The sequence below is a fragment of the Temnothorax americanus genome, unplaced genomic scaffold (genome assembly GCF_048541705.1).
Source record: "Temnothorax americanus isolate GAGA-0224 unplaced genomic scaffold, ASM4854170v1 Scaffold1, whole genome shotgun sequence".
In the NCBI taxonomy this organism is placed as follows: domain Eukaryota; kingdom Metazoa; phylum Arthropoda; class Insecta; order Hymenoptera; family Formicidae; genus Temnothorax; species Temnothorax americanus.
The window spans coordinates 1,752,124-1,769,885 of record NW_027509230.1 but is presented as its reverse complement, the minus strand read 5'-3'; the positions used below and the strand labels follow the sequence as shown (position 1 = coordinate 1,769,885).

General features: G+C 32.5%; 2 protein-coding genes and 1 long non-coding RNA gene across 14 annotated transcripts in view; 2 read left to right on the top strand and 1 right to left on the bottom strand.

Annotated features, from left to right (window-relative positions):
• The window catches only part of Syt7 (Synaptotagmin 7), a 174,167-nt gene extending 165,032 nt beyond the window's left edge, over nt 1–9,135 (top strand). For all 12 annotated transcript variants that reach the window (XM_077403882.1, XM_077403872.1, XM_077403890.1 and 9 more), the window contains one exon: nt 213–9,135. In XM_077403882.1, coding sequence (XP_077260008.1) covers nt 213–313 — 101 coding nt within the window. In that variant the 3' untranslated portion in view covers nt 314–9,135. The remainder of the gene's footprint in view (nt 1–212) is intronic.
• On the bottom strand, nt 8,870–9,629 carry LOC143896248 (uncharacterized). The gene is made up of 2 exons (XR_013256598.1): nt 9,334–9,629; nt 8,870–9,269 (listed from the first exon to the last, which is right to left on the bottom strand). It is a non-coding gene; the product is annotated as an uncharacterized LOC143896248 (long non-coding RNA).
• Nucleotides 9,630–11,779: 2,150 nt separating this feature from the next.
• Nucleotides 11,780–17,665, top strand: LOC143898063 (fatty acyl-CoA reductase 1-like). Its single transcript, XM_077407142.1, has 9 exons — nt 11,780–12,109; nt 12,432–12,680; nt 12,916–13,061; nt 13,224–13,333; nt 13,846–14,038; nt 15,974–16,216; nt 16,533–16,709; nt 16,795–16,875; nt 17,396–17,665. Exons 1-9 carry the CDS (start codon nt 11,906–11,908, stop codon nt 17,484–17,486), a joined length of 1,494 nt encoding a protein of 497 aa, XP_077263268.1. The 5' UTR covers nt 11,780–11,905; the 3' UTR covers nt 17,487–17,665.
• The last annotated feature ends 97 nt before the right edge of the window (nt 17,666–17,762 follow it).

The following is a 17,762-nucleotide window of genomic DNA, read 5'->3' as shown; positions in this document are numbered from 1 at the left end:
GACATATATCACACGTGTAGATTTACCCGAACTGTCCAGAATTTCAAGAGCTATACGACGTAGCTTGTACTCGAAATTTTAATGTTTTTGCGCTAAAGTAACTAATGTTTCAACGCGTAATCGAGTAATCGGTGTAAACAAACGTCATAGAAACAGATAGCAGTTTGAAATTGGAGATCGGTGTATAGTGTACGGTGTAACTTCCTTTCCAGGAAAAAATGGAAGTGGCGCGAGCGAAACGAAACATTGGCAGGACATGATCACAAAGCCGAGGCAGACCATTGTGCAGTGGCATCGCTTGAAGCCCGAGTAAAGAACACGCTCACCTTGATCGACGACAAATGATATTCTATCGGGCGGATTTTCCCCCTTGGGACGCGTCGCCCGTCAAAGTTATGTTAACGAGACAACTCTTTTTTTTTCTCCTCGTTTGCTCGATATCCTCCACCCGCAACCGATCTCGACGAGAGTACCGTACTTTTCGACGACTGTACAATATCCCCTCTGCATCGCGCAGGGCACTCTTAGCGACGCTGGTCGTCGGGGAGCAGTGCCGATTACGTGTTAATTGCGAATAGGAATTCGAGGCATTCTCGTTATCGCCCGTTGTTGAGCTATCGTCGCGCGCTAACGAGCAACGATCAGGACGAATCATCGTTATCGCTGGTATAACGACAAACCTTTAATCTGTCAAGCGTTTTTGAGCGTGCGATCAAGCGTTATAAACGCGTCGTTTGACACGACCGAGCGTTAGATAAGAGCGACGAGATGCACTGATATCTTGCAGAAATTAATAGTCGACGGCGGCCAGTCCGCGTCCGCAAGAGGAGCAAACGGCTACGGAGGAGACTCAGTCTTTCGTCGTAGCGAAATCGGGCAGCCTTTCCGGACACACACACACACACACACACACACACACACACACACACACACACACTCTGATGCCGTTCCTCTTATTTTCACTCTCCTCTTCTCCTCCCCTCTTCTTCTCCTTGTCTGTGTCCGCCTCGTTTGCCGCCCGGTGCGGCGTTTAACGACACGGGATCTACGAAATTAGGTATATTGCAGGTAAAATCGCGCGGTTGTTCGCTCCAAGACGAGCGATCCGAGCATTTGCTCGCCAATTTCACGCGAACATCTAATGGACATTTAACTTGTTCAGTCGCGTTTAAACGTAGACGTTTCGCGAGACTTTTGTATCGATTGAATCTATACACGCTTGAGATCACGTAGGAACTGAGGATGTTAAAATCAAAGGGGCAAGTAGATAAACGAGATACGCGTCGCGTTCTTTTGCAAACTAAGAGTGATATTTTTATGAATAAAAATTTGCGTTATTATACGGCAGCTTTATCAGTTTTGTGGTGTGACAGCTCTAGTTGAAACTCGTAAATCGAGGATTTGGCTACAACACAAAATTTTAGTAATTGACTAAAAAGTGATAAAACGATATAATCGACATGTTACGCTCTCTTTTACTTGCTCCTTGGACTGTCTAACTGGAGAGAATTATCTCATATCATGAGGATGGAACCTGAATTACAAAATCGACAAATTTTCTAGAACAATGAATACCACACTTCAGCGTGATGACGATGTTACAAATTTGCATTCAAGACGTTTATATTTCTATTAAACGTTATTATGTATTAAGATATATTATTGCGTGACCAGGATCTACCGCGAGATTTATCGTTATGACCGAATCTTTGTTATAGAAGTCGAAAATTTCGTACAAACATGCTATAACAAACGACAAACGAATCTGCATTTGCTTTATTTAAATATAATTTGCTTGCACTTTCGCATCTGCATCCTGTTGCACCTATGAAAATATTCCCGGAAGTTTGCTCCTTTTCTGGAACATCTCTCCAACGAAATTTCCTGATGGTTTATTTACATTTTTAGATACAACGGTTTAGAAAAAATTACACGGTTCATAAATAAATTAAAAAGATTTTAAATCGTTTTCTAAATCTGGTTGTTTTAGACATGGACAAGTGGTTTCTAAAACGACTTCAATTTGACAATATAAATTTTATAAAATTTTGAAACATTGAAATGGCCACTCATACTGATTTGTATAAATGTAAAAAATTGCGCAAATTTTACAACCTTTTCTGCGCTATCTAAAACAAATCTAAATTCTGAATATTTTAGCTTTGATATTTCTGATTGTAGCTTTTAAAGAATCTGAATGCCATGGAATTCTAAATCCGCATCTTCGTCTGTTGCAGAAAAATTATATTTAATTTTTTAACGAAAACATTAGCTTAATCATTCAGACGGTTTAGAAGGCTACACATATGTAGATGTAATATTTTTATATTTTTTCCACGACTTAAAAGATTAAACAAATTTTTCATCTTTTATTTTTGATCATTTGTAAATAATTTCAAAAATCGGTGTTTATTGAATGAACATACATTCGCTGTGATTGTACCTAAAAAGATGGCAGCGATAAAGTAGCCTTCGCAATTGCATCGAGACCTATATATATCCAATGTGGCTTTTAGAATTACTTTGCTAACAGAGTTTTGAAACTAATCGCAACCCCCTATTGGAACAACCTTGCTTACAGGCGTAGTTGTGTATAGCCGATCACTTTTAGAGACAATTCGATTTTAGTGGATTTTAGAAGTTAACTTTGGTTGCAGATTATTTTGGCTTTGACTATATTAAGTTGCTACATGCATTGCGAATACGTGCAATTGTTAAAATAACGCCAAATCCGCAGAGAACACGGATGCTGGCAAAAAAATACAGGATACTACAGTAGCTTCCAACGTTGATGTTTGTGATGTAGGATGCTTCGATACTGCGAAGAAACGGGCGAAATAATAAAAAATAACTCTGTTACTATCAAAGCGCGACCTCCCAACAGAGGCGAAACATTTCGAGATAGTTTGTAAGAGACAAGCGATATCTTCGTAGGGATGGGCATTAACTATAGTGACTAATCAGTTCTACCGATTTGTCGGACAACCAATCATTTTTTAATCATGAAGTGATCTTTAAAACACGTAAAAATTTAACAGGCATTCCAAAAAGATCTTTAAAAGAAATACTCGAAAAATATGAATATATATAAGATAAATGAATAAAACGACAATTAAACGTTTACAATTTTTGTGTAAACACTTTGTATTAACGAATTTTAGGATTTTACTCAGCTGGAATAGTATAGTTGAGCAGCAATTGAACATGTTTGGTATGTACATACCACTAGATTCAACGAATTAACTTTGATCGCTTCTGAGTTGCTGTTCAATTATTGACTTTGTGGTAATTTATTCAGTATGTAAAATTTGAAGAATTATTCCAGTAAAATCCTATAACGTGTATAGCGTGGACTAATTAAGAAAAATAATTAATCTGTCAGCAACTGATTGGAAAAAGGTGAAAAATTAGTTTGTCGATATGATCGATCGGTTTCGCCCGTCCCTACCCTCTCATTGTTAGTTACGCTTTTGGTTAGCGTTATTCGCGATTATCCGGGTAACTTCACATGAATTTCCCGTTCGCGCGACTCCTGATTATTACTAAAAAGCCCGGTAAGGGAGAGATATTTTTGACGGTACTTTTGTATTGATAAAGTCAGGGCGATTCCTTGGAAGTATTCACGCGCCGAAGTGCGATCGGTGTACCTCACACATCGGGGGGAGTGAAAGAAAAAAATAATGTTACGTTATACCTGATAGTCTGCTGTTGTTAACAATAATATAGAAACACGAGTCAAATTCACGCGCGAATTTGCTCGGCACACTCGCAGAGTGTGCGCCGTTAATGTAAAAAAAAAAGAAGGAAAAGAAAAAATACAAAAGGACGAACGATCCATGTTGTGTTTAAACACTTTAAACCAAACGTCTAGCGTTGAGCGTCGCTCGCGTCCGAGAAGTTCGTCGGCGGAAAGATGTACGTCGTTAGCGCGACTTACCGCGCGGAGGGAGAGAGCCGAACAAAATTGCCGGCTCGCCGGAATAAGAGCGCCGAGTGGTCGATATAAAAGCGAGGATTTAACTAGCTTTCTTTAAAAAAATGGACGAGGGAAAACTCAATTTATCCCAATCTGTTCCTCTTAATTACACTTGCCCATTTTAGTTCTTTCCTTTCCACGAGTTCCACGGTCGCGACGACGACGTCTACGCCTGGCTAACGCTAGGTCATATAAACTCGTGCACATTGTACATACATATATATCGTAATCGACGTAGCGCGACGAAGACTCTTTTTCGAAGTAGTTTCTTGAACGCGAGCGACGCTTTAGTGACATTCCTTCGCGTATGAACGATCGCCGGGATACCGCGGATATCAGGATATCGCGAGATTGCGGTCGACAGCCGACAGCACGTTTTTTTCTTATATGTACATTTGGCGTGATGAGATAGAGAGAAAGTGAGAGAGAGAGAAAAAAAAGTATTGCTATTAAAGAGTTTACCTCTACGTACCCACCGATCAATCCCGCCCCGCTGCCCAAACCCTCATTCGTACCCCATTTCCCGCACCTTCCTTTTGCAATCGCGACAGATATCTCACGGAAATATTTTTACATTTTAAGCGTTACATTTGGATCGAAGGTGTTGCCGATTTTTCGTAATTACAATAATCTTCTACCGCGCACGCGGAAGAGAGGGGATACCGTAGAGATTAGCGAAACACGGAGCGCGGAGTATAAAATAGTCTACTATATATATATACATGTATGTGTGTGTGGGTATGTGTATGTATACATATATGCATGTACATATGCATGTATATGAACACGCAAAATGTGAGTAAATGGTTATACTAGTATATTATTATACGGAAGTATCGAGTAGCACAAGGATTAGATTAATATTTGTATGTCGTAGCCTGTATACATTGTATATAAGATACAGAGTGTTTCCCGGTTTACGTATCACGTTAAAATGATGGTATATAAGCATGGATACTTCGAAGTTCGTTACCGTGAGAATTTAGCGGAGCGTCTCACCTTTCCCCCTTCTACCGTTAAATACCGTCAAGTATATAGTAGGATCGTTCCTAGCATTTCCGCGTGTTACACAGGGTGTTAAAACCGTTAAAAAATACGATCATCTTTCTCTCAGTCACCCTCGAGTTTGGTACATGCGCTTCGAAGTTGTTCCCTTCATGTCTTTCGTTGTGCTTGAGCTAGATTTTTCACAGCCGATGCGAATTCGATGGCAAAATATAGATTAGCCATCACATATATTTCACGTTATTCGCTTCTTCTTTTCTTGGATTCGATTCTAATCCATCCGACTTCTTTATTTCTCCGAAAACACAATAAATGCGACTAATTAAAGCGCTTTTCATATTGTTTGTCCCTGAGAATAGCAATCTCTCTGGTCATTTCTTGAACGATCATAATATGTGAAAATATAACAAGGTGCCAAAAGAATATATAACACGTAAGATCACTCTTCAATCACGTCATGCATATACGTTTTAACAGAGGCAAAGTGATAATTACGCGTAACGCGATTCAATTAAGGGAATAAGATGTATTTGCATTTCAATGTTTTGTACACGAATAACCCACGATGTACATAGTAGAGTAATGATTTGCACGTAGCAAGGCGACGACTATTTCGACGTTATTCAAATAAATTTGCATTTTTTACTTGAATATTTTACACACTGCTCTCCGGTCAATTATTCCTTTTCTGGATGTATACATTTTTTGCGCTACAACATGGATATATATTATACTCGAAACGCGAACGCGGATGGATAAAAATTTGCCTAATTCTTCTAAAATGGGATAATTCAATAAACTGCGGTCAGTCTGGCTTGAATGTTAAATATAACCGTATTTTTAGGTTTTGCTCCGAATAATTTGATTTGGAACAGAATCGATTTATTGGAAGTTGGCATTTCTCAGTTAATTGGTTTCGCATGTGACAAGTCGTTTGCGTGACGGCCTCGCGTAAATAGAAAAAAAATTCGTCGCGTTAACTAGTATTCTGAATAACGCGATTTTTCCAGATTGTCCGACTATCTACAAGTCGAATAGTTCGGAAACGCAGCCGCTGCTAGACTCGTAGACATAATTTATGAAATCGCCAAAACTTATTAACGCAAAAATGTCAGTCCTATACTCATCTCTACATCCCTCAATTAGTATCTCTTGTTTCTTGAGCTTTTTCGTAAGATCATAACTCGTTTAATTTTTACGAAGACTCATTTGCAATTACTTTCCCATCGTCCTCTTCAACATCTCGATAATCCGTCATATCGGTTCCTTTCTCATCGTCTGACCTTTAGATTACCATGGTTTTAACGTTTGTTATAGACTGGGTTGAACGTGTAACGTTTAAGTACTTATAGTATAAAGCGAAATGTCGTGTGTGTTAGGCATACTAATCCGTATCGTGATACATATATGTCGAAGCGTAGTCATAGTATACAACATAGTTGACGACAAGTTGAAAGGGTATAATGGATAAACAAGTGAAGTGATTGCAGCGGACATGCCGGAGACGTTCGGTGTTCGACCTTATGTTTGCGCAGGCTTGCAAAATATATTAATTCTAAGTACTTTAGGGTGACGGAGGAGGGAAGAAGTATCGAGAGTACCACTAGCGAATAGTGTATGCGATAGTACGAAGTGGAAAGTGACGTGGGCCTTATATCATGGATTACCTCAATTGTAAGCAGCTTAAAAATGCAATTACTTGCACGTGATGATGTCAAAACTGATGATTTCAAACGAAAAATGTACCGTGATTCGTACTAGATACTAATAAAGGAGCCATTTTACCTTCCGATAATGGTTCACTGTTGTACGACATTCCTTCTGAGAGGTGTGCATATACGCATATTGTGCTATCGAGCCCGGAAATAAGGGACGTCTTCGATTCTCTTTTTGCATTTGACCAATTTTTATACCATTAATATACCTGTACCGATATCATCCGAATGAAGCAGAAGAAGCGAAGATATAAGATCGATGAGAAGACCGAATTTTTTTCGAATCTTTTTCTGATCGAGCAAAATACTCGAGAAAGATTATTATGTATCGCAATTTTTCTGAAAATTTTCGGCATTTATATTTAACTTATTGTTAGTTAAACTTCAAAAAGTAAGATTTTATTTAGAATTGATATGAAACTAGCGATAGTTCCGTTTTTCGCTTATTGAAATGTAGCTTTTCGGATAATATCGGAGCAAAGTAAAGGTGGTATATTAAAATTCACACACCTTTTGATTTTAATTTAGATAAATTTAGCTACAAATCGAACAAGCGGTTAATTTCTGCTAGGAAACGGATTGTTAGAAAAGCTCATCGAGCGCATAGTGTTAAATGTTGTTTGACGAAGGACACATCCGCATCCCCTTAAAAGATTGTAATGCCTAAGCAAAATGGCTACGTAATCGTCTCGAGTGATGCCGGAAGAAAGTGCTTATCCACATTAATTATATCTTGATAAATAAACTTCTTACAGCAGTTTGCATTGGCTTTTTTTTTTAATCTTCTGTCTGCTGTACGCCTATCAAATTCTGTAATATTCTAGAAATATTTTTAAATTATACATATATCTGTGTGAATTTTTAATGTTCAACAATGCTTCTCTTTTAAACACAAATATAAATTTTGTTACGTTAGTCATGAATGCTTAACGAATTTTTACACATTGCAGTAAAATATATAAATGAAGTATTCTCTGCTCAAGCTAAATTTTAGTAGGCGATATATGTTATCTTTCGTTCAATAATTAATTTTTTTTATCCTCCGAAATGTCGGTAAATTGAATATTTGATATCTCTAGTTGTATTTTAGAAAATTATTAATTGACAGGCGAGAATTTTGTCGATATTGAAGACTATATAGCCTAAAGTTGCATAATCTTTTGCTATCATTTACTCATAATGACAAGCAACGATCGAAACATAATGCATAGTATGTCAATGTTACTTAAAAAAAAAAATATGTGGATTAGCACTACTCCATTGGTTTTTCTATTCTCCTTTTATTCTCTGTCAAATAACACGCTCTGCGACAGTGAACCAGCAACATATCTCTGCATACGTGTATGTACATATATATATCGTAAGTGTTAAGTCAATGCACAATTATGTAGGCACATCAGCGAGCGCCGATGGATGCAATCAATTTTTCGTGTATGGATCATAAAAGCTTATCGAAATGTTGGGAAGGTGGTTTAGCAGGATCAATCTGGAGATTCGATATTGTAATTAATCGCTTCCGATCCGTCTGTGTTGCTTTAAAAACATGTAATACGAGTAGCGAGCGCCGCAGAAAAAGAAGAATGAACACAAATGAATTGTTTGCAAAGAGAATACTGATATATAAAGATTCTATTCTTGAAGTCCGAGTCGCGTTTTGTGTACATCCTCCTGAGACCTGACGCTACATTTTAGTGACATGCATGTTAATATCATTTTGATACATAGTTTAGGATTCCAAGAAGTAGTGATGATTTAGTGTACTTGTAAGTTTTGCCTTACTCATTTTTACAGTATATAATAGGCATTATACTTTTCTTATAAGAGTTACGCCAAAATGCATGTATCATCCTTATATATTACATACGTTACATGTTGTAAATATAAATATTTAGACATTTTTTAGATGTATTTCGTCAAATATTATTATATACTTTTACCCATTGACGAGAGAAAAAGAAGAGAGAGAGAGAGAGAAAAGATAAACAGGAAAAAAAATAAAAGGACAGAGTGAATAAAAGGAATACTTACATAATACTTGTAAAATCTACGATTTCTAATGTGTCAATTGCAAAAATTATGTTTACATACCTTTATTGACTTACCCGTCATCTCTGTTGCTAAGAAAAATGTGGCAGTTTCATAATACAAATTGTTTAAATTTTTATACAGCCAGAGCGTGGGCAATAAATTGTCTTGTTAACCGTGCAAAGATACAAATGTGATGTACAATTAAGATACGCTGAGTCTCGGGAGGATATGTTAAACCCGAATTCGTTTCATTGGATACACAAACCATTTTGACTTTTTTTCCCCCTTATTGCTACCTAAAACCGTGCATACGTGTCAGCGCGGTAACATTATTACTGGTGGTAACTTAAACCACAATACTAAGAAACAAATTGTATATCCCTACAATAAAGACCTAAGCCTTTACCTGTATATAGTACATGTTCTTTCAACAGTTCTTTTTACTGCACAACCAAGTATACTTATTCACATCCCATGCACTGATATTGCAAAAGAAGAATCATAAAATAGGCAGCAATACTTTATTGATACAATACATATAGCTGCTAAAAATTAATAGCCAACACTAGATCGTAAATTAAATGGTTAACGGCAAAGTTGAGTAAATACCTGATATTGATTTGCAGCGAATAACAGCATACAGTGTTCAGTCACGGTTTTAAAGTTTGTCTGCATATTGATATGGACTGGTATTGCTATTTTCCCAATTGATCATCATTGACAATTTATCGTGATTTTATAAGTGACTCTATCACTTTCTGCATTTTTTTAATATAAAATGTGTAGTTGACATCGATTGATGTCAATCGATTAATTATATCGATCATTAATGAAATCATAAGATCCCACACATTTACTTTTTCACTATTAAATAAGAAATATTGATGTAACATTATAATTATTGGAATGTCTGTTTTTGATGTGCTGATTTTTGTGAATATGTACGTGATGTATTGAAAAATAGACTCGTGAGACATTTTAGTTGAAGCAAAGTGAGTTGACAGAATTAACCATTCAATAATTATTTCAATTTATGCTGCATAACTTACTTAATCTGTTTATCATTCTTGTCTATCATTTCCTCTAATTATCTATTCATAATATAAATGAACCATTTAGTTTTTAGTTCGATTTCCAATTTGAATCCGCTTTACTTCAATTTTCAATCGAAACTTTCTTTATTAAATTACAGAGCTATTATATACAATCACGTTATATTCAAATTTTTATAAACAATCTACATCTAAAATATAAAATAAATTGTATTATATCTTTGCAGTCATATTATTGGAAAAAAAAACATGACTGTGTTCGAATTTTATATTTTTTGTAATGTAATTTTATTAGTTTGACTAAACAGGTTCCGATGAAGACTAAGTAAGTCGAAACGCGTAAACAATTGTTATTTTCACTATTAAAAATTGGTCGTGTGACCTGATTATATAGCTTTGTTTTTATCAAGCATATGTATTTGTCCTTTTATGAACTATGTATTATTATTATAAAAACTTTTTAAACAAGAGAAATTAAAAAAAAAGGTAATTTTTTTAAATAAATTATTCTTTATCTATTAAAGGCATTAATGTAAAAGATGTATATTAATACAGTATTTACACAGGTGAATAAAGTTATAGGGAAACAGCATCCCTATCTGTAGGTGATAGGTAGAAGATGATCACACACACAAAATAACCGAGTTGTTGGATGAACATACTTTAAATTCTTCTACGTAAGTAAGTGACATATAGTATAACTTATAAATTCTTGGCATACAACTTGTAATTACTCTTTGTCTTTGTCAAACAATTTACAAATTAATTTCTTTTTTTTTTTTTACACAATCTAGTGTTTTCTTTTAAAATTGAATATCCGTGTTGTTCCTGCTTTAAATAAAGGAAGATTGATTTGTGCTTCGGTTTCTAGCGCTCATCATCGCAGAACCAAATCACTTTTTTCGCCATTAGTTTCTTTAACATTTTTCAAAACATATGACATTTCTTCCCTATGGGTATATTGGGTATCTTCTTTCTCTACGTAGCATTTCCATCAATATATTATAGTTTCTCCAAATTCAGACAACACGTATGTCTCAAATCGGGAGATAAGACGTCTTAAAAACAAACTGAAATTTGAAATAAGAGAATTATCATATTTGCATAAATCATTAATTGTAACATTTTGCTTTGTTGCAAAGATTCTGGACACTTCTATGAATATTAAATCTTTAATAATCTTTTGCAATTAAATTATTTGTTTTATTTTAACTAATTATATTTTATACTAAAGCCGAGAAGCAGCCAAAAAATTTCCGTAATTTATATTCGTAATAGTAATATCATGATTATATCAAACATGTACATCATACGCGCCAGTATGACAAACTGTTATATATTATTTTTATATTTTATATCTAGCAATAAGCATGTTTATCCACCTTTTAAACCAACGTGAGCCGCAAGAAAAAACCAATGCGATTGTTACTTTCAGCTATATATGTATATATATATATATATATGTACCAATATATATATATATATATTGGTACATATACGCATTGGTTTTTTCTGATATATATATATATGTACCAATATATATATATATATATTGGTACATATACGCATTGGTTTTTTCTGATATATATATATATATATATATATATATATCATTGGTTTTTTATGATATATATATATATATATATCATAGCGGACAAAAAAAATGCAAACCCTGTTGCTTTATAATAATAGTATAGATAATATGTTAGGTATATTTAAATCTTTATAAACAATCTGCTTTGTTTATAATTATAATTATTATAAGTGTTATTATATAAGTACATTGCATTATGATTTGTTTTTATTGCTACGTGTATAGTGAAGCAATAGATGTATATTATTGCGCTTATATCTACTTTGTTTGCTCTTTCAACCTTACACTGCACGATAGCCATTTCCTGTTTAAACACAAGCGATTCCACATATTTGATTAGCGTACGATTAAAATTCAATTCGTGCATAATAAAAGTTATTTATAAGTAGTTTAGTACATAACTACCTCGAACTACCTACATCATTCGTCATAACAAAACTGATAACGATTCCAAGTGTTTCGATACCTTTATTTTGCGCGTTGCGTTGCTAGATTATTATTATTTATATTAACTTTATTTTAAAAGTGTAATAAGATGACGACTGATCCAGTTAAGTCGATTCCTGCATTTTACGCTGGGCAAAGTATATTTTTGACAGGTGCAACAGGATTTCTGGGTAAGGTGTTTATCGAAAAAATGTTACGATCTTGTCCAGATGTTCGTGAAATATTTATGTTGATGCGTCCGAAAAAGGGATTAAGTGTTAATAAGAGGCTCGAAAAAATATTAAATTTACAGGTAAGTTAGAAAAGAAACGTTTACAATCACACATTTCTTGGATTTTTTTAAATTAATAGATGTACCTCATTTAAATGTATAGTAGAAAGAATTCATTTGTAAATATACTATTGCAACATTATAACTAGAGAAAGTTAATTTTTGCAATAAAATTTTAGAAATGGTTTTTATAATAAAAGATTGGAATGCAGGTAAAGCAGAATGTTGTCACGAATGCCATATTAAATGAATGCTATTCCATTATGTTATTATAAATTTAGTAAAAATATCTAGAAGTTTTTATTATAAGAAAAACCGTTTTATAAATGTTCTTTTATTTTAGTTATTTGACAAATTACGCGAAGAACGACCTTCAAATTTTGAAAAATTAGTTCCGATTTCTGGCGATGTTAGTGAGAAGGGACTAGGATTGTCAGCTGCGGACAGACAAATGTTGATTGAAAGAGTGTCTATAATAATACATGGAGCGGCAAGTGTGAGATTTAATGACACTTTAAGAACCGCCATATTGGTCAATACCAGAGCAACGAGAGACATCTGTATTTTAGCTCAAAGTATGAAAAATATAAAAGTAAGTAATTTTTATTTAAAAAATGTAACAGAGATTGTGCATTTGTATTCATAAATAATCCATTGCATTACATGATATATTTTAGGTAATGTCCTTGCGCCAACAATTTATATTTGAATCATAAATTTTCTCTTAAATATTTATTATGGCATATTTTTGAGTTTAATAATAATATTTAAACAGAATAAATTTAAAAATACATATAATTTGTAAATAAATTTCTTACTTTTTAAAGGCATTAGTGTATATCAGTACAGCATATACACACGTGAATAATCCACTCATTGAAGAAAAAACGTATCCACCTATAGCTGATTGGCAGAAAATGATAGATATGGCCGAGTCATTGGATAACCATATTTTAAATATTTTTACAGCTAAGTAAGCTATAAATGGTAATCGTGTTTATAAATTTTACATAAATTTTATATAGTTAAATATGTGCTAGAATAATTTGTTTTTTTGGCATTATTTTTTTATTTATATCGTATTTTTAATAATATTTATGTACTAAATTTTGTATACTCTTGAATTTATGTATAGATGTTTGGATTACGTACCCAACACTTATATTTTTTCGAAAAATCTAGCAGAGAGCGTAATACAGGATTATTCTTCCTTTTTGCCTTGCGCGATTGTAAGACCTTCTATGGGTACGTATAGCCTTTCTTTGATTATTAGAAATAAATTTTTGCTCTAGTGCGTTACTCTCGAATATGCCCAATTTATTTTTTATATTTATTATTTTATTTTATTCTGCTTTATAAATTATTTGTACAAATAAGATATAATTTTTTGTAAACATAATTAATATTTATTTTTGTATTTATATGATATAATCATTCAAACATATCTTTTCAAACATTAAACATGTTTTTACTTGTAATAAACATATAAATAGACTGACGATTTTTCTTATAAAAAATTAGTGTGTAAATGTTAGTAAATATAAAATTAGATGTAATAAAAGTTGAAGATATATTTATATAGAGCTTTCCTTTATCATTTTGATTGACATTTATGTAGGCAAGAAATAATTTAATTACTATATGTAGATATAGATATATAGATATACAGATATAGACATATTACCAAAATTTATTAATAGCCAGTATAATTTAATCTACAAAATTTATGTGATATCAAATCTCATTATCAACTTTAGTGACATCATCGATAAAAGAACCAATGCCAGGATGGATAGATAATATTTATGGTCCAATAGGACTTTATATTGGTGGCGGAAAAGGTATAATACGAGTAGCCTGTGTTAATAAAAATGCGAATGATGATCTAGTTCCAGTAGACATTGTCGTCAAAGCTATATTAGTCGTATCTTGGAAGATTGGATTGACCAGGTATGACCATCAATATACTTTTGCATGCTTTCAATACACTTTCCTTATAAATGCGAAAGCTTTCTTTCTTTACTTAAAACTAGCTCAATTCATGTTTACTACATAGCCGTATGCATTTTCTTCAATTTATTTATTAAATATAAGGAGGAGTGCCCCCCCTAGACGAGTTTAAGCAGATGCCTGCATTATACTACATTCGGTAGTCGAATATAATTGTTCAATATGATATAACTTTTATAGTAGGGGAGACCGGGGCTAACTTGACACAATTTTTTTAAAGGCAATTTTCAACAATTAATTAAAATTTTCAAGCAAATTTAATGGTACACATTTAAAGAGCGTTTCTTCAGGTACAAAATTGCTTAAGGAAATTTTGTTGTACGTCGCTTAGTTTTGCCCTTAGGAAAAGAAAAATGACGCGAAGACAAATTTTCAAATTGAAAAATACCGGGGTAAACTCGACACAATTTTTTCAAAGGCAATTTTCAACAATTAATTAAAATTTTCAAGTAAATTTAATGGTACACATTTAAAGAGCGTTCCTTCAGGTACAAAATTGCTTCAGGAAATTTTGCTTACGTCGCTTAGTTTTGCCCGAAAGCTCGATGAAAGAGTAGACCATTTTCGAGAGATCAGAAAAATTACTTTTCACTATCAAAAACGCTTATGTCGCGTTAAAAATTACACTATAACTCAGAATGTTACCAAATTTCGTTGATAATACTGGCACATAAAGACGCATTTACAGTAGGAAAGGCAAGTTTCTACGATAGATTTAAATTGGCAAAAAGCCTATATAGTGTCAAGTTTGCCACGGTGTCGAGTTAGCTCCGGTCTCCCCTATATCTATACTAAAATCTTTGATTTTTACTTACAGCTTTTTCAATCAAATATTTGCTACATGTTTTCCACGAATATAGAAAACGTGATAATTAAGAGCTAGGCGCGGTAAATGATGCGCGAAAGTTTGATTTATATTTATATTTTACGTATTTTTCAACCTTGACTACGCGCTGACTAAATTGTCAGACTTGCAACACAGCTCCGGTTCGAGTAGTAAAATCCCTCCCTCCCCTCTAAATTATTTCAATCTAAATAATCTAAATAACTGTAAAGAAATCATTTCAAAAAATATTATCTCAGCCAGGGTTTGAATAAAAAATATGTAAAAATTTTTTAATAAAACTTTCGCGCCCCAATGGAGCATATATACTTCGAATTTTGCTGTTTTTTTTTTACTTTGCATTAAAGAGTTACTTTATACACTTTATACACATATTATAAATGCTTACTCTTGGATAAAATTTATGACTTTCTTTGTATAATATAATACTAAAAATATATAAATAATTTAATAAGAGCTTTTTTTATCATACTATAATATAAAACTCGACTGTTTGTTTGTCTGTCCGCGAACTACTCATTTGTTAATGGATCAAATCTCAAAGAATTGTATATAAAGTAGGGGTAGAATTTTCCGGGGATTGCCATGGTGTGTATAATAATAATACCGATATCTTTTTGGAAACCGGCTCCGAAATTTTTCCAATTTTTCGGGAAATAATTGACCAAATTTTAAAGAATTATATATGAAATAGGGGTAGAAAGAACTAAAGAATGTACCTAATAGAATTATAAAAATTGCAAATAAAAAACGGGTTTCCGATTTTTGTTTAAAAAAATGTACGTGATTGCTCTAATTTCCGTAATATGCTCAATTCGAATATATATATATATATATATATATATATATATATATTCGAAACATGATGTTAAATAATTAATATTTTTTAATGATATTTTATATATATCACACAACTTAAAATTTGGCAAATATTTGCCTTATTTCTGAAACTTACTACAAATTTCTCCAAACATTGTTAAATAATAAATTAATTATCCTTCGTTGTAATTTGTAATTTTGTTTATTATTAGTTTTTCTGCAAATTCCACCTTATTTGTTTTAAACTGTACGACTCAGAAACACATAACTCGTCAAAATGTTATAAAAATGCTAAAGAGTATCGGACGTGAGATACCTTTGGAAGGAAATATCTGGACTCCTAATGAACTGTTGATCGAAAATCTGATTCTGTTCTATATATTAACGATATTCCTGCATGTGCTGCCAGCTATATTAATAGATTTGGTTTTAAAATTCTCTGGGCGTCAACCAATGTAAGTCTTAAATTAAATATTTAACTAACACAAACGCAAATTATTCTTGAATATATATTTGATAGAATCGGCAAAATTGAATTAATTCCTCAAATTAAACAATAATATACTTTTTGGTAAGAAAATACTTTTTATCATAAATTTCTTATCACTTTGCGTGTGTGTGTGTGTGTGTGTATTCTTTTTTTATATCTCTTTATTTAGTTTTTCTTTGTATTTATTTAAGGAAAACATTCATACAATAATGTAAATTTTATATGATAATACATCTATAAAAATTTAAGCGTTTTGTATTAATGAGTAACATGCAAATTAGGCTAGTACGACTGCAAAGAAAACTGTATGCAGCTATGTGTGTTCTGAGTCATTTTTCGTTACATGAATGGAAATTCAGTAATACAAATAAGTTGGCTGTGATGTCCTCGATACCACCCGATAACAGGGATATGTTTTCTTTTGATTATTCCGATTGCGATTTCAGGGAGTACCTAAGGTAAATGTATTATATTTTTTATTCTGTATAATATTTACAATAAAGATAATTTAACGCTAATAAATGTTTATTTTACGATATAAAGGAATAGTGCAATTGGCGGCAAAAAATTTCTTCTTCACGAAGACATGAATCGATTGGATGCAGCTAGATCGCACAGTAAAAGGTATAAATATATTACTGTGCTATTACTGTATTTGTATCATTTACACATATTTATGTGGTATTTAAAAATCGACTATTAGATAACATGTAATAACAATAGAATTTAAACGTACTTTTTGAAACTAGCGGATAAAACAAACCCAGTGTTTAAAAAAGTAACTACATGATTTATAGTTACAATTTTGGCAATCACATCTCAAATAAATATGTCGGAAATTTTGAATCTCAATACAAATTTTATATTTAATTTGATATCTCAGTAAAATAAAGTAAACCATTGTAAATAATTATTTATAAAAATATAAATCATAAATTTCGTGTTGCTGTCAATATGTATTGTACAATGTTAATAATTCAGATAATGTCAAGGAATAAGAAGAGATTATCGATATAAGTACTTCAAAATATATTAATTAAGAAGATTAAATAGAATTTATTTTATTCTCTGTTTAAGAAACATAATTGATATAATTGAGATACAAGTATGTATAATGTATTAATTGCATTTATTCTGTTTTTAGGGTGTATCTATTCGTCACAGTGGTGGAAACTATCGTTTCTATTGGTATACTGCGAATGATATGTTGGTGGATCTACTCTTTCACATTATAAAATAGATGATTTATCCATATAATTATATATACTAGCTTTTTATGTGCTGATTGTAGTATAATTACTGATTTTCTCAGCAAAAAAAGTGCTTATTAAAAAGTTCGTGTGATTATATAGTGTACCTACTATTGGAAAAATACTTTTAAGAAATAAATAAATTAATTATGAGTATAAACAGATACTAATTTCTGAAACTTTATTAGTTTAGATTATATACAGAATGCATTACATTTTTTCTCACTTTCTTTTGCACGTTGCGTTGCTAGATTAATTATT

Coding starts and splice junctions, on each gene's coding strand:
- LOC143898063 (XM_077407142.1), top strand. CDS start 11,906: ATGACGACTGATCCAGTTAAGTCGATTCCTGCATTTTACGCTGGGCAA. Junction 13,062..13,223: donor TTAAATATTTTTACAGCTAA/GTAAGCTATAAA, acceptor ATTTATGTATAG/ATGTTTGGATTACGTACCCA. Junction 16,710..16,794: donor GATTTCAGGGAGTACCTAAG/GTAAATGTATTA, acceptor TACGATATAAAG/GAATAGTGCAATTGGCGGCA.